Here is a 23,904-nt window from a genome sequence, read left to right as displayed (position 1 = left end):
AACCTGCATTGGACTGATTGGTACAGGAAGTTGCATCACTGGGAAGTTCCTTATTCCAGTGAAGTCAAATGTATAATTCCTATCCCTATTCATTCTACATACCTTCATACATACATACAGATAGAGAAATGTTGTTCAATCATTTTGAGTCACGCTTGATTCTCTGTGATTCCTTTTGGGATTTTCTTGGCAAAGATACTATAGTAGTTTTTCATTTCCTTTTGTAGCTCATTTTATAAATAAGGTAACCAAGGAAAACAGGATTAAATGATTTGTCCAGGCTCACACAGCTAATACATATCTGAGGCCAGATTTGAATTCAGGAAGAGAAGATTATTCCTAACTCCAGATACTATATTCACTGCTCCAGTCAATCTAGATAGATGTGTTTATATGTCTATAAACACACATATGCATGAATGTGTTTAAACACACAAATATCAATTACAAAACGTTTGTGTATGCACATATATCCCCCAAATGTAAAATATCCACTTTTCTAGTGGGATTTATTATTTCGTGCTGTGCTTCAGTGATTTAGGATTTCTGAACTGTTCATTGAATATGTTCAATAGATATATCCATTTAAATGTTTTGGTGGGGGGAGGGTTGTCTTTGTTTTGGATTGTGTTGGGAGTTTTTTGTTTTTCTGAGAGAGAGAGAGAGAAAGTGAGGAGGAAATGAAGTCAGAAGATTGAGGGATAACTAGAGCAACATAAAGACAAAAAGTCACAGGAGAATCTCAGTATAACAAGGTTCTCAGAGTCCAAATGATGACATTATCTTATAAGTGAAACGGCCTTACAACAAAAGCTTTGGAATAATTACATTAAACTCCCTTGAATGGTATACCCAAACATTTCTTCTTGTTACTCAGTTCCTCCTACTTCAAATAATTATGCTTTAGTATGGACTAAAGAATAAAATATAACTGATCCTTTGGCTCTTTGTCAAAAGCAGATAAGGACAATTAACCTGTCTTAATTGTTTAATTGTGCTAATTGTGCACACTCAATTCTTGTCACTTGTTTTAAGCTTTCCTGTATTTGCTTCTGTCTAGCACTTTAAATAACTGTCTCCTTTTTCATTACATTGAGTACTAATTAACATGGATTTGTCCTCAATCCATTTCTACCAATGCATCATTTTACCTCAGATCCTATCCCCTCTTGATCTCAGTGCTTTTCCACTAGATCCCTTTCCAGTACCAGAAAAACACTAGTATAAGGATCCTGCCCCAATTCACCTTTGTACAGTTAATTTTCCAGAGATAAATTTTATCTTGATCAAAAAGCTTCATTACCTTCTATGCAGTCTTCAATAGACCTTCTTCCCTGTGCAGAGTCATTTCACAGAGGAAATAATTGCTCCTTAAAACCATTATAAAACCATTAAGAAACCTATAAAAATATTGAATTTTTGAACTTTTGAATTTTCTTCAAGTGAGGCCTGTTTATATAGCCAAGAAACCAAACAAATGGAATATTTTAAATTAATGAAGTGCTAGGCACTGGTACAGTAAAAGATTCTATAGACTCGGATTTTTGTTCCTGTCCTTCCACTAACTCCTTGTGTGGCCCTATGTAAGAGTTCTCATCTGTAATATGAGTTGTTTAGACTAGATGATGTCAAAGGTTCTTTCTAGTTCTAAAAGACTCTGATTTCCCATACCACTCCCTTCCTGCCTCCTATCAGTCCATTTATCACAAACTCAGGGTTCTTGACTCTGGAATTGAGATTATCTTTCTGATTTGTTGTTTAAAAACAGGAAACATCCACTGGCATTCTTCCTTTGTGAGGCTGAACTTTTGGAAAGAGTTTATGCTGAATGCATAGTTTTTTAGGGGCTTCAATAGTCTAAGAAAAATGGTGAAGTTTTCTGCTCAATCTCTGACATCTGATCAATGATTTAACAAGCATTTATTAAATGTCTATTTCATGTTAGGAATGAAGCTGGGAACTTAGGTATGCAATACAAAAAAAATGTAATGTCTGCTGTCTTCAAGGAGCATACATTCTATGTCCAAATGTCATATAAAAAATTTAAAAAGATGTAAGCAGAACTCAGAATAGGAAAGATGAAACAGGATACAAATCATGCTAAGTATCACTTCACTGTTTCTAAATGCTTGTTTTCCTCCCCAAAATTACAAATAGTTATTTCCTTCCTGTGTCATTTTTGTGATGAACTATTTACATGTGAAGCATTAGGTATCTTCGTTTGGAAATAGCCCAAGCAATTATAAACCTTTTGCCGCTGCATTTTAAACAGACTTCAGTTATTCACCTAAATGAATCAGCAGTGGTTGTTTTTCCTCCCATTAGTTTCACTGAAATAATTTAGCATATAAATGGAAGCCAAATTATTCTGTCTACTGTCCAGATTGACAGCTGAGAAACCGTTGCTTAATTTTCAAAGAGCAGGACTGATGAATATGAAGCCTGATGAGTTATTGTTTGAGGGTGGTAGTGTTTTTGTGTTCGGCATGTCAGATTGATGTGTTCCAAACAATGACCGACTTCATCACTGTTCTAGAGCTTCAAGATACTTTGTATAGTGTTTTTTTGGAGAGGCAGGAGATAGAAAGGGTAGGGAAAGAGAAGAGGTCAAATAACATGAGCTGTATTTCTTTAACTATACTCATCTTCCATCTATATCACCTGTTTCCTGAGAAAAATAAGAACAATTAAGGATTCAAGGTAAAGACAAAGTCTTTTGTGAGTTTCATTTCATTGGTTGCGAGATTCTTAATCATTTATACTGATATCCTGTCTCACAAAGCACATTCTAGGATTTTTGTGATATATAAGTAAAAACCTAATTCATCTTCTCTTGTACCTTTACTTCAAGTTCCATTCCTTACACTATGTAATGCAGAACTACATACAACACAGGCAGTCAATAAATCCATTTTTCAATCAACAAATATTCATGGAGTCCCCCTATACCTACCCTATGCTAAGCTCTATAAAAAATTCTTATGAAGTACAAAACTTTTCTTCAAGGAATATGCACTCCTTGTGGCCAGGAAATGGTTTTATTGTGCCTTTGTGTCTCTACCAGTGAGCATAGTGTTTTTCATAGAGCTATCACATAATAAATGTTTATCAGATTGGATTAGATTGGATTGGAAACAAAATATACAATGCTAAAATAAAATAAGAACAAGTAAGAATTCATGAGACCAAAGTGGAAGTCCATGTAAAAAGTTTATACAACAAAATGGGGAAGATAGGATAACTAACTAGAGAGGGTAGAATCGAAGCCAAGATGAAACTAGGTTATAGCTTTCAGTATGCAAGCATCTTCAAGAAGTTCAACACTGAAAGAGAAGACAGAGTTGGAGTACTTTTGGAGGTAGAAAGTTTAAAAAAAAAAGTCTGAATTGTTCTGTGTATTTCAGATAGGGAAGAACCAAGTATATTAGTAGGTAGGAAAAAATGATTCAGGTAAAAAAAAATTAAACCCATCTATAGTCATGAAAAAATGCTTTCAATCATTATTGATTAAAAGGATATGAACAGACAATTTTCAGATGATAAAATTGAAACTATTTCCACTCACATGAATATACACAATATAGACAAAATTATACATTTATATGTATGTGTGTGTGTACACACTTCCCAACAGACTTAAAAATGTTCCTACAACGCACATTCCTTGAAACATATTAAGTCTATTGTAAGCAGGAAGAAGAGATATGTCTTTTAACAATATAATATTAGTGCCAAGTATTGACACTATAACCCTGTTATACATATATAACCCTGACAATAACCCTTGTTATACAGCTTATTTTAAAAAATTGACACTTCTATTTGTCAGGAAACTGTGTTTTTAGAGATGAAATGGTTTGTTCAAAATAATTTACTGGTAAAAGGAGGGTCTAGAATCCAAATGCAGATCTTCTGACTTCTAGAAATAATCTGAAGTTACATTAAAAAAAAAGTTTGCATCACAGTTAAATCATTCATATCTTTTGATTCAGAGATTCCACTACTTGGATTATATATGAAAATAATCATGTCATTTTTTGGTAATAACAAAATACTAGAAACAAAATGCATGCCCAACAACCAAGAATAGCTGGGGGAGGGGAGTGGACTGTGATATGTGAATGTAATGGAATATTACTAGGCTGTAAGGAATGAAAAATATGAAGAATTCAGAGAAATATGAAAAAGTTGATATGAAGTGATATGAAATAAAAAATAACTAAAAGAACAGAATATTTAATGGTTACAACAGTATAATATCAACCTAGCAAGCCAATAAATTCTGCTAAAATACTTGGCACTAATATTATATTGTTAAAAGACATATCTCTTCTTCCTGCTTACAATAGACTTAATATGTTTCAAGGAATGTACGTTGTAGGAACATTTTTAAGTCTGTTGGGAAGTGTTTAAAAGGTATGTCAATAAATTTAATAAATAAAAAAGAATGTGAGCCAGGAAATCTATATTTAATGCGGTATCTAATAGGGAATGGGAGTCATTTAAAATGGGGGAGATAGAGAAGGAAGATGGTTCTAGTATTTAACAGCTAATCAACTAGCAGTTCATGGGCCTTTGGGCACTAGTCAGTCAGTCTATAAACATTTATAAAGCATCTTCTATGTGCCAGACACAACAATAAATACCAAGTATGCAAAAAGTGATAAAAGACAGTTTCTGCCTCCAAGGAGATCATAACCTAATGGGGAAGGCTACAAACAAGTAAACAAATATCCTCAAGCAAAAAGTGGGGGTAGGGAGAGGGAAAATAATTAAAAGAAGGAACGCGCTGGATTTGAGAGGTGAGGAAGAATATATCATGTAGAGAATATTATGAAAAATGCCAAACTAGATAAATCAAAAGCTAGAATTAAGTTTACTGGAAATGTTAACAATCTCAGATGTGCAGATGATACCACTTTGATAGCAGAAGGTGAAAGGGAATTAATAGGCTTCTATGAGGGTAAAAGAGGAGAATGTAAAAACTGATTTGAAATTTAATATAAAAAAAAAAACACTCTTAAAATCTTGGCAACTGGTCCCATCACTTCCTGGCAAACAGAGGAAGAGGAAATGGAAACAGTTTCAGATTTCATATTCTTGGACTCAAAGATCACTACAGACAGCAACCACAGCCATGAAATTAAAAGATGCTTCCTCCTTGGAAGGAAAATTATGGCAAATCTGAACAGCACTAAAAAGCAAAGACACATCCTTTCCAACAAAGGTTCATACAGTCAAAACTATGTTTGGTTTTTTTTCCAGTATCAAAGTATGACTATCATAGTTGGATTATTTTTAAAAAGCTTGAGTACAGAATCAACGCTTTCAAATTATGAAATTTGGAAGAAGTTTGAGAGTTCTTAGATAGCAAGGAGGTCAAAACAATAAATACTTAAAGAAATTAATTCAAACTATTCGCTGAAAGTTCAAATACTGGAGCTAAAACTTAAATATTTTGACCACTTAATGGTAAGATGGGACTCACTGGAAAATATCCTGATGATGGAAAAGACTGAAGGCAAAAAGAAAAGGGTATGGCAGAGTATGAGATGGATAGAAAGTATCATGGAAACAGTGAACATAGACATGAATGAACTTTGAGGGATGGTGCAGGATGAAAGAGCCTGGCTTGTTCACAGGGGCTCAGGAAGAGTCAGACAAGACTGAACAACAAGAAAAGGCTACCTATAGAAAATGGTATTTTAGTTAGGGTTAAAGGAATTTACTATGTAATGGGGGACAGACAGCATGCAAACAAGCATATACAAAGCAAGTTATACATAAGATGAATAGGAAATAATTAACATAGGGAAGGCACTGCAATTAAGAGGAGTTGGAATAGACTTCCTGTAGAAGTCAGGATTTTAATGGTAACTATAAGGAAACTATGGAAGTCAGTATGTAGAGATAAGGATGAAGAGCATTCCAGGCTTGGAGGACAGTCAGAGGAAATGCCTGGAGATGATAGATAGAGTGTTCTATTTGTGGAACAAGTATCTCTGGATCCAGTGTCTCTGGATCAACTAGTACATATCAAGGAGCAAAGTATAAAATGACTAGAAAGATATAAGGGGGGCTGGATTATGAAGGGCTTTGAGCCCTTAATAACAGAATTTTGTATTTGATATTCAAGGTGATAGGGAATCACCGGAATTTATAGAGTAAGAGAGAATGACATGGTCAGACCTGTGCATCAGGAAAATCACTATAGTACTTGAATGAAGGATAGTGTGGAGTTGGGAGAGAAAAGAATCTGGAATCCAAAGTTTTTTTAAAAAACTGCAAAAAGATAAAATACTAAATAAATGAAAATGAAAAAATAGAAAACAGACTATATGAAACTTATGATAAGGAATCTTGAAACATTATTACAAGAAATTATCAAGGAAAATTGCCCTGAAATTACAGAACAAAAAAGCAGAAATAAAAAAATATCCACTGATTACTGCCTAAAAAAAAAAAAATCTAAATGAAAACTTACAGGAATATCATAATCAAGTTTCAATGCTCTTAGATTAAAGAGAAAATATTGGAAGTAATAAGAAAAAATATACAATTTGAATATCCTGGAGCTACAATAATGACTACATAAAACCTAGCAGTTTCTATGTTGAAATATAAGGGAAATCTTTGTTTGTTTCTCCTGAGGCAATTGGGGTTAAGTGACTTACCCAGGGACACACAGCCAGGAAGTATTAAGTGTCTGAGGCCAGATTTGAACTCAGGGGCTCCTGACTTCAGGGCTGGTACTCTATCCACTACCCTACCTAGCTATCCCATAAGCCAAAGCTTAAAGGCCAGTTATAAAGGACTCAATAAGGTTAAATTATTTACTTCTTATATTTGAAAATATTAACAGTATTCTTGTGACTGTCATTATTATTTGGATAGTTTGAAAAAAAAAGTCTTGAGCTGAGCATGATGAAGTGAATCTAAAAAAATAAAACTATATAGCAAGTAGTTAGATCATATAAATGAGACATAAAAAGAAAAATTGATACAAAAGGAGTAATTGGGGGTAAGTGGTTCTAAAATTTTACTCTTTTTGGGAATAGGTTAAAAAAGAACAATATATATACATGCATACACACATGTCTATGTGCAGATGAAAATCTTAATTCAGAAAGAAGTAAGAAAGCAAGGGGATAGGTAGGAAGAAAGGATAAGGGACAGAGTCTTGGAAGTATAAGTAGGTTATGGAATAGGAGGGCAAGGTAGAAGTAAAGGAGAGATGTGAAAAATGATAGTAATATGATGAGGACAGTGAACAAAAATAGGAAGGGGTGTAAATTAGAATGTGAATGGAATGAATTTACCCATAAAATAGAAACTGATAAAAGTTTCAGTTCAACAATAAGTTACTTTTAGGAAACTTGAGGTGAACAGACCTACCATTAGGCTATTTGTAGCATTTCAGGTGTGAGGTGATGAAGGCCTGCACCAAAGTGGTAACAGTGTTGGAAGAGAGAATAAAGCAAATCCAATTTCATCTCTAAAATAGTGTTAATAATCATGCTACCATAACACTCAGAAAAGAGTGTTCTCAATTTGGAGAAATTATGAAATTCACCAAAACAAATATTCACCAAAACAAACTAGTTTCTGACTTTCTGATGTTTTCATGAGAAATATGTTTTTTGAATTCAGTTAGGCTCTTCTTACCCTGTTCCAGTCATACTTTAAACTATTTAATCAGCAAGTATAAGTTAATGGAATAATACTTTTTTTTCTCAAATGGAGTGTTGACATGAGGCAAAACATAAATGAAAAGGAAATCAAGACAAGACAGATACTGCAGAACGATAGACTTTCTTCTTATCTCAAACAGTTCTCTTTTGAATTGGAAATGGCTCTTCAGATAGTAACTAGAGGGAAGCCCAATCAAGTTTTATACTGTCTGAATACCCAAGAAGGATTTCTCTTTCCTCTCTCTCTCCTATGAAACATCCAGTTTGTGCCCTTTGTTTGAAACTCAACCCCTACTGCCTCATCATGTTTATTTATCTTGTTTCTTTAATACAGCACACCATCTCCTATGTCCATGTCTTTGTGTAGGCTGTGCCTCAGGCCTGGGATGCTTCCTCTTTTTACCTCTATCTCTTGAAATCCCTGATTTCTTTCAAAAATTCAGAAGAACTTTCTTCTGTGTAAAACTTTTCCTGCTATTTCAATTGTCCTTGTCCTCAGCTGCTAGTACATTCCTCTCCCAAATTACCATGTAGCTAATTCATTTATGTTTTGTATACATGTTCTCTGTATATATCTGTATATCTCACCTTATAGAATGTAAAGTCTTTGAAGGCAAGGATAGTTTCATATTTATCATTGTAAATCCCAGAACCTAATACAGTGTTTGGCACACAATAGTTTGCATTTAATAAATACTTCTTTGCCTATTTGATTAAGTTAAGGTATATATCTTGTTTCCTTAACAGAGTAAAATACGTCTATCCTCTTCCTTTTAGCCCAGACAGAACTTAATTCAGGGCTGTATAATTAAGTTCCCATCAAATGATGGATGTATGGATGAATGGGTGAATGAGTAGATGGGTAACCAATGGGTTGATAGATAAATGAATTACATTACATGATATTAACTCTCATAACTTCTCAACTTCCCATGCATGTGTGCTTCATTAATTCAGGGAATGTCTAAAGGAATGTGGAAAAGAAAAAAGAAAAGAAAAGAAAAAAAGAAAGAAAGTGAATTTGACCTTGTTTTAACCAAAACAGTTCAGTTAATAGAATCCATTTGCTAACTGGTCTCAATTGCCCATGGAAGAATTTTAAGTCCTAGGCTCAAGTACAGAGAGAAAGGGAAAAAAAAAACAAAAAACTTCAGATTAAATCATAGAATCACTGAACTCGTATTGGAAGGGAACTCAGAGTCTATTATCTAAGATGTTCAACTTCCTCATTTTGCAAATAAGGCAATTGGGGTCAAAAGAAGTTAAATGATTTAGCTAAGGTTGCACAGGTCGCAAGTAGTAGAACAAAAATTTAACTCAATTCCCATAATTCCAAGTTCAGTGCTCAGATTCTACTGTATTTTATTCTTCCAGGCTTTTTAATGAATTCAAAGATTTGTTTGTCACCCTGGAGTTCCACTTTTTCCATGAAGCTTCCCTGGCCCACAGCTGGCACCCTCAGTTTTTCTGAGTCTCAGTCTCTCTCTGTTTCTCTCTGTCTCTCTCTCTCTCTCTATGTCTCTGTCTCTGTCTCTCTCTTTCTCTATCTCTATCTATCTCTATCTCTGTTTCTCTCTTTTTCTCTCTCTCAGTCTCTGTATGTCTGTCTCTGTCTTTCTGTCTCTCTATCTCTCTATCTCTTTCTGTGTGTTTCTCTCTCTGTCTCTCTCTGTATGTCTCTGCTTCTGTCTCTTTCTATCTGTCGCTCTGTCTCTCTCTCTGTCTCTCACTGTCTCCCCCTGTCTTTCTCTGTCTCTGACTCTGTCTGTCTCTCTCTCTCTCTCTCTCTCTTTCTCTCTCTCTGTTTTCTCTCTCTCTCTCTCTTTTCTCTCTCTCTCTCTCTCTCTCTCTCTCTCTCTCTCTTCTCTCTCTCTCTCTCTTTCTCTTTTAAACTCCTATAGTACTCACTCTCCCATGTTTGGGATAGTGGAATGGAGGCCATGGGAATTCCAGTCTGCTTAGCATCTTCTGTCTTGCATTATTATTTACCTTTTTCTTTGGGTTAGTCTTGATTTCCCAGCAATACTATTAATTGCCAGTGGTCAGGGATTGTGTCTAATAATTCTTTCAGGCTCCTGTACTAACTAAATACAGAGATAGTTGCTTCCCAATAAATGTGTACAAAAGCATCATCCAGAACTCTCTGTGAGGAAAATCTTTATACCAATGCAGACCCCCAACTGGTCTGCAACTTATAAGCTTAGAGAGTTAATGGTGGAAGAGGTATTTGTGAAAGTGGACTGATATAGTGAGGGACTGGAGGAACAACTGAAAGGTTAAATAACCCAGGTCATGTAACTAGTATATATCAAAGGGTAAAAATTTAACTCAAGTCCTTCTGACTCTGAGGACAGCTCTCTATGCTCTGAATTCCACCAGAATTCTCTATTAACAACTCTCTATTAACTCATTGCTAATATTAATAATCCATCCAGGAATTTTACCTTTTTGGAAGTCATACATATATCTTAGTATATAACAATTTCTTCTGTGGTACAAAATTGCCTTTTTTCTGAAAACTACCTTTGGCAAGCTTGAAGGCAAAACTACCTTATTTTTGATGCAGTTGAGTCCTATCTGTCCCCAGTGGTGCATTTTTACATTGGGGCCAGACAAAACAATATACTGGATGGAGAATGGCAGTTTTTACTTTGAGGCCTAGGACCTGTCACACAAATGCTACAAAAAAGGCAGTGGGATAATGTCTTGTTCCTCCCTTTAGATGGCTGAAAGGTATCAAACACAGGATTTGAATGTCAAAACCATGAGGAACTTTAAAGCCCCTCTAGACAAAGTCTTTCATTAAGGCCCATTTGGTATGATGACAGATATGATGCTATTGAGCAAACTAAGGTTGGTTAATCACTTAAGATCAGGAGGTCTGAACAACAACAGAATTAAAGTCAGTCTTGTGTCCACACTAACCTGGTACCAATATGGTGAGTTCATAAGAATAAGTCTCCTAAACAGGGATGAATCTGTCCAAGTGCAAAATAGAGCAAATCAAAGCATCCATGATAATCAACAGGAAAGTTAGTTTTCTATGTAGTTACTGTATTTCCAACTTAGGAGAGATAGAGTGTCCTAAGAAACAAAAAAGGAAGGAAGAAAGAAAGGAAGGAAGGAAGGAGAAAGAAAAGGAAGGGAGCAAGGAAGGAATGAAAATAGAAGGAGGGAAAGAAGGATGGAAGGAAAGAAGGGAGGAAGAAAGCTAAGGAAGACACAGAGAGTTGAAGTAATTTCCCTGAGATATTAATGTAAATTATTTGCAAATAACTCAAACTAAAAGCCCAATCTTTTTTGGCCTGATGGTTCTCTATTCCTTTGGAAGAATATCATTTTACCTGAGTGGTACAAATAGTCCAGCCACCTGGAAGGGTTATCAAACTTTACCTAGTTTGATAAGCAAAGTGATACCAAGGGAGAAAGGAGCCTCTGGTCTATTAGGGGTCGTTTTGATCTACCCCACACTTGTCCAAGAATTAGCTATGGAGTAATAGACAGTGATTTTCGAGTTAAAGGACCTCAATTCAAATCTAACTTCTGTTGTTCATAACATGTGTGACTTTGAGGGAGTCTCTTAAACATTCTAAGAGTTTCCAATTCCTAACTCCTTTCAGATTCTCTTAGCCTTCATATTAATTCTCTCTTGCAGTATGTCCACAATCCAACTGAAGGGGAATTTTAGAATTTTTAGTACCTTGATCATAAGTGGGTGTTGCTAATAAAAGTTTGTTAAATTGGGGTGGGGGCTAGAAATGTTACTTGTCCCTCTCAAATTTTAGCAAGTCTGGATCCCCCTACCCAGTTTTGGAGAGTTTAAATTACATTCTTTCTTACCTTCCAAATCCTTCCAGAATGTTCAAGTCCCAGGGATTGTCCATGAAAAAAGGAACTTTAATTGAGAGATAACTACTCTATTTCTGCATAGATCTTATAGCCAAAACTAAGCTCAAATACGTTTCAGAATGAATGGAGTGAAGGATGGAAGGCAGTGGAACAGGATGTTAGAATTTTTTTTTCAATAATCATTAAAGTATTTGAAAAATTCATTAGATGTTAGAAATAAAAGAAGAGTTTGGTAAAGGATCAGATAAGATTCTATTTTTAAAATTCCAACTTCTTTGAGGAGTAAGGAATGAGAGTTCTCTTCAAAGAGTCCTTATCTTCAACAAGTAGATACTGTTTGGCTCCCAACATACTTCTAGAGCATATTTATTCTCTCAATGAATTGTGTTCCTTTTGGTATGTGTGAAGGACAGTCCCTTCCTCTCTCCCTCTCCCCATTTCAGAGCAAACACAGATATCCTTGGATTCTTCCTGTTGATCATGAGCTCATCAAGCGGTCCTTAATGAAAAAAAGCCTGATAAGTAAAAGATTATTTTCCTAGTACAATCACAAAATTCTGGTTCAGCATCAATCAAATTATTCCTAGATACCAATAAGAAATATTAAGAATAGAAGGAAGGCTTTTTCATCACACAACATGATACATCCCAAAGAGATACCATATATTTAGCCTATGTATATATGTATACACACACACAAGTGTATTTAAGGAGAGAGAAAGAGAGAGGGAAAGAAAGAGATGATAGATAAGTGAGAGATCTCTATTATTCATCCCCTCATTGGAATATAAATTCAATAAAAATAGGGATTGCTGTATTCATTATATTGTATGTCTAGAATTTGACAGGTGTTTAATAATAAGACTGTGAACTCCTTGAGAACAAGGATTATTTTTTGCCTTTTGTTGTATCTCTAGCACTTAGCAAAGGGCCTGGCATGCATTGGCTTGATTTCATTCAATAAAATACTTTTAATTGATTGATTAATGCTACCAGGCCAATCAATAACAAGGTCACAATTCAAATCTATGACATCATTAGTATCATGATATATTTCAGTATAGATGGAATATTTTTTTAAAAATAACATTAAATGAAGGGCCTCTGGCTCCCATTGTTTGTCCCACTTAACTAAAGATCAATGTGGTGTGGATATTAGCTGTGCTCATTAGATATAACCAATACTCATTAGTCCAAAAGCCCAAATGACAAATGCCACAGAAGAAAAGCTAGTCCTAAGTCATTTTGGTTCATAAGTTCTAATATACAGTGTAAAATAAAAATCATGATTCCCTTCCTCTTTGTGTCTCTGTCTCTCTCTTTCTCTCTCTCCATATCTTTTCTGTTTGTCTCTGTCTCTCTTTGTTTCCCTGTCTCTTTCTTTTTCTGTCTGTCTGTCTCTGTCTGTCTGTCTAATTCTATCTCTGTCTCTCTGTCTCTCTGTCTTTCTGTGTGTCTGTCTTTCTTTCATCTCACACATACACACACACACACCCTTTTCTCCTTTTGCCTCCCGTTTTCTCTTTCTCAGTATGTTGCTAATTAATGAATAAATATTCACAAACTAAATATTTCTGGGTTCCTTAAAAGAAAAGAAAAAATATATATATAGCTTAGGTTAGATTTGAGCTCAAATCCCTCCCACTCTATGAAGCATTCTCAGTAATTTTCCCCCTTTCAGATCTCTTAACACCCTCACTGTGTCTTCACCACACAATATCCTATTTTGTATTATTCTCTAATTGTGGCATGTGTTATTCACTGGATCATAAAATTATTACTCAAAACATTAAAGGTCATTTAGTTCAACTGCTTTATTTTATAGATAAGGAAATTGAGTCTCATTAAGGTTCAGTAACTTACCCAGATTCACCCGTACTAAGCACAGGTTTCAAACTGTTCTTTTTATTCCAAATACAGAGCTATGTGTCAGTGTTCTGTTTCCCAGTTAGACTTTTATGTTCAGTGAGAGAAAAGGTTGTATCTTATATTTCTGTTATCTCCCAAGGCATCAAATTCCAGGCTGAGTAGTTGTGGATTGCTTAACAAAATGCCCAGATGATCAAACTCCTTCAATATACTGTGCTCAATAAATGTCAATTGTTCGACTAACTAGTAAAACTACTACATAGCAAAGAGCCTCGGACATAGTAGTTATTTCATAAATGTTTATTGAATTGAATTTATTAACCGTTTTCCAAAAGTCAGTGCAAATATAAGTTTAATGCTGTATTTAGACTTTTAGGAAACCCTGTATGAGGTGGAAGAATCCAATTTCTAAAGAAATTAGTGAAATAGAAAGCTGTGTAATCACTTAAAACAGCTAATAAGCATTTGTAGATATGAAGACCAGGCAATGACTCACAAAGGCTGTCAGCAAGATTAATAAAAAGGAGGCACTGGAAGTTAATTGCTCTGGGCCAGACCTAAACCTAGGTCAATTAAATGATTCAGGCTTGGGGTTAGAAGTTATGGAACATAAACGCCGTTTAAAAAAATAACTAGATATTTTAGATATAATTTCTAAAGTTAAAAAAAAGACAGTGACTAGATAAAATACTACTTGCTTCCTTCTCTACTGTCACCATGGCAACCAAATCAAATCATCAAGTCATTCCTTCACAGGGCAGCAAGGAATTTTGGTGAAACTTCCAGCACTGGCTCCACTAGGTTAGGCCTTTTAGACCTTAAATGATAAAGAAACCAAGCAACCTTCCATCCCCTTAAAGGACCATCACAGACTAAATATAACACATGTTGCTTCAATTGCCAAAATGTTCAATTATAAATAAAAGAAAGAAGAGGCAAAGAAAGAAAACAAATGAATTGATATATAAATAAAAATGTTATTTTTAAAAAACCTGATGTCCTTTGGATAGGATGGTTTAATTTTAGGGGAAAATGTGATCTAGTGATAAAAAACATTGTTCTGTAAGCCAGGAGATTCCCAAGAGTCATCTTCACATCTTCATATATGAAAAGCACATATTTCTTTCTTCAAGGATCCAGGATTTCCCATGATGGTTCTTCCTGCTGACACAGATCAAAATCCATTCCTTACTTTGTAAATAGTCTTTTGAATGCTGTAGGGTGAAAATCAGTTCCCAAAGAGAATCCTTCTAGTAGTAAGTTCTCCAAAATTAGATGGATTGGTCCATTGCTGGGCCTGTATAAAAAGTTTTCCAGCTTGGTAGGAGAGGCCAGAGTGAATTCCCAGCTTGCAAAGTCGTTGAAAATCCAGAACTACCTTCATATCATGAAAAAGAAAACATCATTGGAGGGTAATGTGCATCACAAAAAAAAAGATAACTAATAATCAGAAATACAGCACAAATTCATTGAATTATTTTAATTGGCTGTACCAATCCCTTGTTTGAGGATGATCTACCATGTATTTAGCACAGGAATTAAACAATAAATACATCATGATTGACCTATTAATTATTTCATTCTGCTGGAAAATTAGTTACTTCCATGATCTGAGTGGTCATTAAAATTCAAACACTAAAATTTACTTATATAAGAATAAGAATAGAGAGAAGAATTAGAGGTATGATTTAACTGGAGTAGGGAATTCCTTGGTGAACAAACTCTCTATAAATAACTATTGTTACTTCCTCTTAAACTTGTGTTCTTAGAAAGTTTCTCAGGGCACTGAAAGTTTAAATAACTTTGTCCAGTTCACCCAACCTCATACTAAAGATAGAACTTGTATCCAGTCTTCATGACAGCAGGACCAGATTTTTATCTACTATAGAATTTGTCTTCTTGCCTATTGGTAAATGTTCAATTTTTTTTTGAATATGCACTCAAAAAATCCACACAATTCAAAGAAGAATCAGTTATCTCTGGACTGAACTCAGATTCCTGGGCTCCATGTGGTTAAGTGCAGACATAGAGAGAACAGACTTCTAAAACAAGGTTCCAAGACCAGAAGGAAACAGGCATTTGTAAGATCTGAAGGATCTGGAAAGCTCTAGTTATTGAGTAAGAGCCAAGCAGTAAAATGACTGTTAGCAAAATGAAAAGAAGGAAGGAAGACCATGACCATATCTGCCATCTCAGCTCCATATTCAGAAAAATGTTTACATGATAAGTATTATAAGCAAGGTTCCAGTGCCTGAGCTATTCTAATTCACAGAATCACCAAAATTGAGAGTTGTAGCCAACTTCTACTTCAAGCCATATGTAAAAGAAATTCCCTTTGTACTAGGAATTAGAAGTGGCCATCCAAGCCCTGCCTGAAGAAATCCAAAATGGAATGATAGAACCCACTACTTTTTGAGGCAGTACATTTCACTTTTGGACAGATTATAATAACAATTACAACAATAATGATATATGTGTGCATGTGTGTTATCTTTAAGGTTTGCCAAGATTTTTACAAATATTTAATCTTCATAAAACCTAAGAGATAAGTGCTTTTATTATCCCCATTTTATAGATAAGGAAACTGAGGCAAAGAGGCTATCATATACTCCAGGGGTCACAGAAATAATGTGTCAGACTGGATTTGAACGTAATACTAACTCCAGGCTTAGCACCTTATATCTCTTAGCATTTAGCTCTCTAAAGATCTTATTGCTAGCAAGTCTCTCCTGATATCAAGCTTAAATTTTCCTCTTTGCAACATTTAATTATGACTCCTGGGGCCAAAAAGAACAAAGAAAACCTCTGTTTCACATGACAGCCTTTGGAATACTTGAAGACAGCTAATGTGTCTTCTGTGTCTTTCAGACAAAAAATTCTCAGTTCCTTCAACTGATCCTAACACAACATGAATTCAAGGTCCTTCATCATCCTGGATCCCTTCCTCTAAACACCCTTCAACTTTTTGCCCAATATAGAATTTGTGTGAAGCAGTTGTTGTGAGCAGTTGCTCACAAAAAGTCTACACTGGGCTTGGTATAGAAGCTTACTACAGAATTAAATCAACTTGCTGCTATTGCTTAACCCCAATTTTTTCATTTTATCATAGTATGTTTAAGCAAGAAGGCGCCTTAGAGATTTCCTAATTCAACTAATTCATTTTATAAATTAGGAAATTGAATACTAGAGGGAAGTCATGTGACTTCCCCAAAGTCACATTACCTAGTCAGTAGCAAGGTCTACACTAGAACCCAGGTGTCTTGACCTTCAGGAAAATTTTCTTTCATTATACCAAAATAACTTATAAACCTAACAAAAATGTGATGTCCTTTCAGACTCTATGACTTCTTTAGTCCCTAACCATTTCTTCTTGTATCTCCAAGACTTTGAAGGAGTGAAAATACAATGGAAGAATAGTATAACTCAATCTGATCATCAGTAGCCATACCCTGAAGGTTTAAAAGGAACAGCCTCAGGATCCAATGAGTGATAGGAAAGGAATAAGAGAAATAAAAGAGGGAGTGTATTACTCAAGAAAATATCTGGATTTGGAATCAAAAGTGCTGAATTTGGATCCAACTTCTACCACTGTGTAACCGAGAGCATGTTACAAACTCTCAAAGCCTCAGTTTCCTCCTCTGTAAAATTATTATAATTGGACTGGATGACCTATAAGGTCCAGTTCTAAATTTATACCCCTATTATTTATGTAAGTGAGAGAAGTACTGGACATCAAAAGGCTTGTTATGTTCATGGTGATGCTAAACTTTGTATCAAATCTGGGTGCTGTCCTTTCCACTGCTTAACACTAAAAAACTGCATGTAACTGGGGTTCTCATATACTTCAGCCTTTTTATGATTTCCTTTTCCTTTCTCTTTGGTGCAAAGGCTTCTTGGGGTTTGTTGGTTTTCCTTGTCTCTGAGATACCCCCTCTTACCATGGCCTCCAATATCCAAGAATGCTTTGTATTATGCCTGTCTTCCAAATTTCTATCAATCAAAAGTATTAATTAAGCACCTATTATATACCCCAAACTATCTAGAATAGAGATACAAAACAGAAAGTCCCTGCCCTCAAGGAGATTGTATTCTACTGTGAGGATATGATAAATGAATAGAGAGTAGTAGTCAAGGAAGGGGATTTTAATCTAAGCACTTTAGGGCTTATAAATGGAGTCATAACACATTAAATATTGTCCTTTTCTAGAACATTAGAAGGCTAACATTAGCAAGGCTAGTGTGATCATTATTACTTTTTCTAAAAGCCTGTACTGATGTGATTTGAATTCCATGTCTAAGCCTAATTCCTGAGCACACGTGCATTCATTGTTTCTTTAGGGTGTACACCTAAGAAATTTTTTTAGGTAAAAATTTATTGAATTCTTAGTCTTAAAAGACATGTATTTTATTCATCAAAAATAAAAAAGTACTAGAGACTAAAAGTCAATTACATTCACTTTTTTAAATTAAAAATTATATTTTAAAATACAAACTTAAAAATGAGAAACCAAACACCAATTTTTTGAAATCTTGGGGTATTCCTAGGCACACCCTATATACACATCTGTGTCTGGGCAGGAGGAGGAAAGCATCTGGAGCTACACCCATGTAGCAGATGGCAAGATGCCTATGATGATTAGGATCTGGTCTCCTTGTGAATCTAGATGATAAGAAGCATGATCTGGTGTGGGGCCAGTTATATAGAGAAGTCTGATGTGAAGACTGGCTCACCATCCTGTCCAGGGCAGCTCTGTCCCAGAGACATTCCAAAGCTGAGTGGAACTAGTGCTGAGAGAGTCTCTAGACCCTAGAGGTCCTCAAACTTTTTAAATAGGGGGCCAGTTCACTGTCCCTCAGACTGTTGGAGGGCCGGACTATAGAAAAACAAAAATTTTGTTTTGTGGACCTTTAAATAAAGAAACTTCATAGCCCTGGGTGAGGGGGATAAACGTCCTCTACTGCTGCATCTGACCCACCGGCCGTAGTTTGAGGACCCCTGCGATTCTAGGGGATGGATCTAAGAACGGCTATTACCCCTAGAGCATCAAGCAATGTCAGAGCTCAAGATACCTCAGCTGGTTAGATCTTGGTATCCCAATAGATGGTTATTCCATTCTTTGATCTTAACCTTTTATATAAGCCTTTTTGCTGGCCTAAACAGCCGCCCCTAAACTGAACATAGGCACCCCCCTACCACCTTCTCCCAGTGAATTGTCCAGTCCTTCTTGTTCTGACTTCCTGCCCTCTTTGTATATTTCCCTGCTACTAAATACCCATGGTCCCAATGCTGGCAACTTGCTTTTTAACAAAAAGAAGCATCTGGCAATTACCCTAGGAGAGAATGACCTCTATCACTATAATTAAAGTGATTATTTGAACAGAAATGTCTATTATAAAGCAGTCTTCCCTGTTTTAATATGTGTAGTCCTTGTAATGGGAACATGGGAATTGCATGTTAACACTGATGCTTCTTCCTCTGTCTAATAAATCATTATTCTTTCCAATTTCCCAGAGGAGAGGTTGTAAGTCTGCTTAATAACTGAGGACAAGCACACACAATTTCATTAGTTCTTAGGACCACAGGGCTCTTGTTAGGAAGGAGAATTCCAAGAGCTCACAGTGACTTAAGTAAACTCCATAGGTCTGATAAAATACAAAGGATTCTAAGGTAGTACAGAAGAGGCAAGGAAAACTTCCTGGGATAGACTTTAATATCCATTCTCCCAAGAAGGAAAGAAAAATTTTAAACATTACTCCTTGAGGAGAAACAAGTCATTGTTTCATTCAAAGGAAGCAAGAGAGGAATTGTCCAAAGAAAGGGTCTTCAATAATCTTCATAGATTTTGTGAAAAATCACTCCTTTCTTGCAAGACTTTTAAGACCAAACAAACTAGGGAACAACCTTTTTGATAAGATTTTGGCAACTAGGTGTCTCAGTGATTACAGAGATGGATGCAGAGTCAGGAAGATCTCAGTTTAAATGCAGGCTCAAACATTTACTAGATGTGTAAATTTGGACTAATCCCTTAATCTTGGTCTGCTTCCATTTTCTCAGCTTCAAAGTAAAGAAAAAAACAACACTTATTTCCCAGGGATGTTGTGAGGATCAAATGATATAATATTTGTAAAGCATTTTACAAAGTGCCTGGCACATAGTAAATGCTATATAAGTGTATATGACCTTCCCTTTACCCCTGATTTCAGGAATATTGGGAAAGTTCCCAGTCTCCAAACAACCTTTCTCATTTTTACTTAGGAAATATCAACCCAGGAATTCAGGATCATCCCTCACTCTTTCTAATCCAATCTATTGGCTAGGCTTCTGAATTTCACCTTTGCATCTCTTGAATATGCCCCCTTCTTTCTCCTAATACTGCCACCAATCTAATAGAGACCTCTTCAACTCATGGCTAGATTATCAAAATAGAGTGTTGGGGGGAGTATGCTGCCTCAAGGCTCTCTCTACTCCAATCCATCTTCCACTGAGTCACCAGAATGATTTTTCTAAAGCATTGATGATGTCACACTCCCACTCAGTAAACTCCAATGGCTCCCTATCACCTCCAGGATAAAATATCAAATGATCAATTTTGGCATTAAGAGTTCTTTATAATTATTGCCATCCTACTTTTCCAGTCTTCTTACCACTTAATCCCTACCATGTACTCTTTCATACAGTGACGCTGGCTTTCTGGCTATTTCACAAACAAAACAGCTCCTATAAGTCATCATGTCTGAAATGCTCTCCCTTCTTTCCTTCTCTGACTTCCCTGACTTTATTTTAAATCCCAGATGAAATCCCATTCTAACTCTCTTAATCCTAATGCCTTCTCTCTATTATTTCCATTTATCCTTTATATATCTGCTTACTTAACTGAAATAGGGTTAATTTTAGGGATGGCAGGGCATGAGATGCAGCGTTAATATGAGAGTTAACACAGTTTAGTGGAAAGAGCATTAGAACTGGATTCAAAAAGTATGCATTCAAAACCTGCCTTTGACACTCAATGGCTGTATGATCCTGAAGAAGTCATTTAAGATCCTGAAGAAGTCATTTAAACTCCTTCAACTTCAGTTTCTTCATCTATGAAAGGAAGGTAACAATAACTAGAGTAGCTATCTCAGAGGCTGTTGGGAAGCTCAAATGAGATAACGTATGTGAAATGTTATTAAAATGTATATTCCTATTGCAGTCATATTTTAGAAACACAGAGTATGGGGAATTTGCTAATCAGTGGCAGTGCTGAGACTTGAAAACAGATCTCATAATTTTCAATCTAATATCCTTTCCAAGATAGATGATACTTCATCCATTATTAGTGTTATTCTTCCTGCCCCCACCTCTTTATAGAACTCTATGGAGACAAGACCACAGCAGGGCAGAGCAGAACAATTAAGGAAGAATTGTTTAATAATCTTAGGAGAAGCCACATGTTTAGTTTTAGGGAAAGATTGATGGTGGTAAAAGGAAGCTGAAAAGAACCAATGGATTGATGGTTTCCATTCAACTATGAATATCTAATCTATCTTGGGCCATTGTGCTCTCTCTTCACAGCAGGAGAAACCAGTCCAGGAAATGACATCACCATCATTGCAGGTAAGCAAGCTCTCTGATACTAGAAATTTCAACTTTGCTGTCAGCATCCCTTCCCCAAATCCATCCATCTGCCGGACAGGATAAAATTCTAGTTTTGGTTTTGGTATCCCCTGCACCATCCATCCATTGTACTTTTGAAATTTTTCCTGTTATCCTTTCTGTGAATTCACTGGTTGAAACTAGTTCCAGGGCTTCTGGAATTCCAAGGACAAAAGTCACTTCTATCACCCTATACCCTAGATTCTCTGACCTGGAAGGGCAGTATTATCTTTGGTGTTTATCCCAATCCCTACCTGGCCAACAAAGATTTCTCCCCTTGAGTTTCTCATACTGAATTTGAAAATCATCATCTACCTAGTCCTGGAAATCACAAAGCTTGGAATTCTGTCTCTGTTTCTGTCTATGACTGATTTTCCCCCTCCCTGTCTCTCTTGACACTTTCTCTCTCTTTGCCTCTGTCTGTGTGTGTGTCTCTTTAAATATCTCTTTCTGTCTCCCTGTCTCTTTCTCCCTCTTTATTTTCATGTACAATTTTCTTTTTAAGCTCTACTCTGTATATAGAAATATTCTTTTTGTTTGGTCGTTATTAAATTTAGAATCTTTAAAAATAGAACTTAAAAAATAAAATAATATCTGACATTTAAATGGAACTTTAAGACTTGCCAAGTATATCATATACAGTAGTTCATTCATTTGTGGTTCTTTGTTTCATGCAGTTGTGATTGCTGCTGTGGCCTTTGTCCTCATCTGCCTCCTGCTTGTAATTCTGCATTATATGTTCCGGCACAAGGGCACCTACCACACAAATGAAGACAAGGGAACAGAGTTTGCAGAAAGTGCTGAAGAAGCCCTGAAAAACGACCCAACCCTTCAGGAACCTGGGGACGAAAGCAAAAAAGAATATTTCATTTGAGAAAAAAGGAATAATTCCCCTTACCAAAAAAAAGTTACCACACAGACATTTTCTTAGTGCTCTCTATTCCAGAGGATACCCCTAGCATCAATACATCTGGGAAAGAGGAGAGCTCCAAAGCTATGGCTATTTTGAGGGGAAGCTGAAGCTATCAACACCCCCATTTCGAGGCCATTTTCTTTTTCAGGGAGAACTGAATGCCAGATTGGGGGTTATTGATTTTATTTGCAATACAGATGGTCACTGTTAAATTCAATGTCAAGAGCAGGAGCATGGGGTAGGGGAGGGAGTGGAATGGGAAATTTAATCATTAATATACTGACAGGGCATAATGATATCAAATGTCAGTCCTTGACATTTAGGGAAAACAACAGGTGCCAAGGCAAAAAAAGGATACCTTAACAGCAGAGGATGCGCATGTCCCGTTGATTTATAGCAGAGCTATTGGAAATAAATTTTAAATGGTAACAGAACATTCTGAACCAGATAACATTGTGATTATATGGAAAAACAAAAAAACATGGCTCAATGCCCTGTCAGGGACTTTTCTCATCTCTCTTGTGTTGTTTGTTTCTTATTTTAAACATTAACTATATTGGGTGGGTCTTTTTCCACCATAGATATTTACAAAGCCCATTACACTCTGCCAATAACATGGAACAAAAATTTAAGAAAAACTGATCCCTCAGTAAAAGGGGGGAGGGGAGGAGGATTATCTGGACTTAAATGGTCTCTTGAGAGAAGAAATTTACTGTTATATGACAGGGTCACAAACCATTAAGATAATTATATATGAATCCTGGTTGTGCACTCACCAAGGATAGAAAAGGAGTGACCTTCTCAGGAATTGAGTTCTAAAACTTCCCAGCCTATGAGATTGCAAATGAAGTGAAAGTCCTCTAATCTGAGTCTTTTTTACTGTTTTCACCATTACTTAGTACCCAAAAGGACCCTTTTCAATTCTTCTTTTGACATTTGCATTACATAATGATACAACATGCATGCAACATAATCAAGGTAATTCTGTTAACCCAACAAGTTATGAGAGTTTGGGGAGGATTGTACATATGAGACATTACATTGTTGGATTGTACCCTTTTCTTGAAGTCACTTAATCTACCTAGGTCTCAGTTTCTTCATCTGTAAAATAAGGAGGTTGAACCACAGATTGTCTCTGAGGATCCTTTCAGCTACAAATTTGTGATCTCATTGCGTTAGTACTTAGCTTAAATTTAGCTTAGCTTCTGTCATCTTTTTGGTTCTAAGATCATTTTAATGCCATTGTTAGATTCTTTCAGGATAACCATGGCATATACATATTAAGCAAACAGGTAACAAAAGATCTATTTTATTTACTTTTGTGCAGGATTTCATCAGTGAGCAGAATACTCATGGTCTACAAAATCCCTTCACTAACATAGGTAACCAACACTCTCTTATTATCTTAAAGAGTTTTCTGGAACAATGAAAGGTTGAGTGATTTGCAGATGGTGACACAGTTACTGTGTCTCAGAGGCAGGATTTCCTGTCTTGAGGTTGAACCTTTATATCATATACCACACAGCCCTCAAAAGTTGTCACAAATGTTATACAATGTCAGGGCTTCCAAGATCAAATGTGATCACAGGCTCCTCATGCCATAGAAGCCAGGTTTTGTAAATTATCCTAGTCGCAAACAATTCATTACTCAAGGCCAAACTTTAATTGCTTTTTTTTAAGACTCACTCTCTCTCTCTCTCTCTCTCTCTCTCTCTCTCTCTCTCTCTCTCTCTCTCTTCTCTCTTCTCTCTCTCTCTCTTTCTCTCTCTCTGTCTCTCTGTCTCTCTCTCTGTCTCTCTGTCTCTCTTTCTCTTTCTCTCTCCTCTCTTTCTCTTTCTCTGTATGTTTCTTCTCTTCTCCTTTTCCCTCTCCCTCTCCTTTTCCCTCTCCCTCTCTCTTCTTTCTCTCTCTCTCTCTCTCTCTCTCCTCTCTCTCACTCACTCTTT

At 36.0% G+C, this 23,904-nt stretch overlaps 1 protein-coding gene across 2 annotated transcripts in view; it reads left to right on the top strand.

Moving 5' to 3' along the window:
* Window positions 1-22,471, top strand: part of GYPC (glycophorin C (Gerbich blood group)) — an 86,935-nt gene extending 64,464 nt beyond the window's left edge. Inside the window, exons 2-3 of one of the 2 annotated variants that reach the window (XM_051985715.1) lie at window positions 20,965-21,006; window positions 21,723-22,471. In XM_051985715.1, coding sequence (XP_051841675.1) covers window positions 20,965-21,006; window positions 21,723-21,919 — 239 coding nt within the window. In that variant the 3' untranslated portion in view covers window positions 21,920-22,471. The remainder of the gene's footprint in view (window positions 1-20,964; window positions 21,007-21,722) is intronic. The other variant, XM_051985716.1, reaches the window with a different exon arrangement.
* The last annotated feature ends 1,433 nt before the right edge of the window (window positions 22,472-23,904 follow it).

This window comes from Antechinus flavipes, chromosome 3, assembly GCF_016432865.1.
Source record: "Antechinus flavipes isolate AdamAnt ecotype Samford, QLD, Australia chromosome 3, AdamAnt_v2, whole genome shotgun sequence".
In the NCBI taxonomy this organism is placed as follows: domain Eukaryota; kingdom Metazoa; phylum Chordata; class Mammalia; order Dasyuromorphia; family Dasyuridae; genus Antechinus; species Antechinus flavipes.
This window is presented reverse-complemented; position numbering and strand designations above follow the sequence as displayed.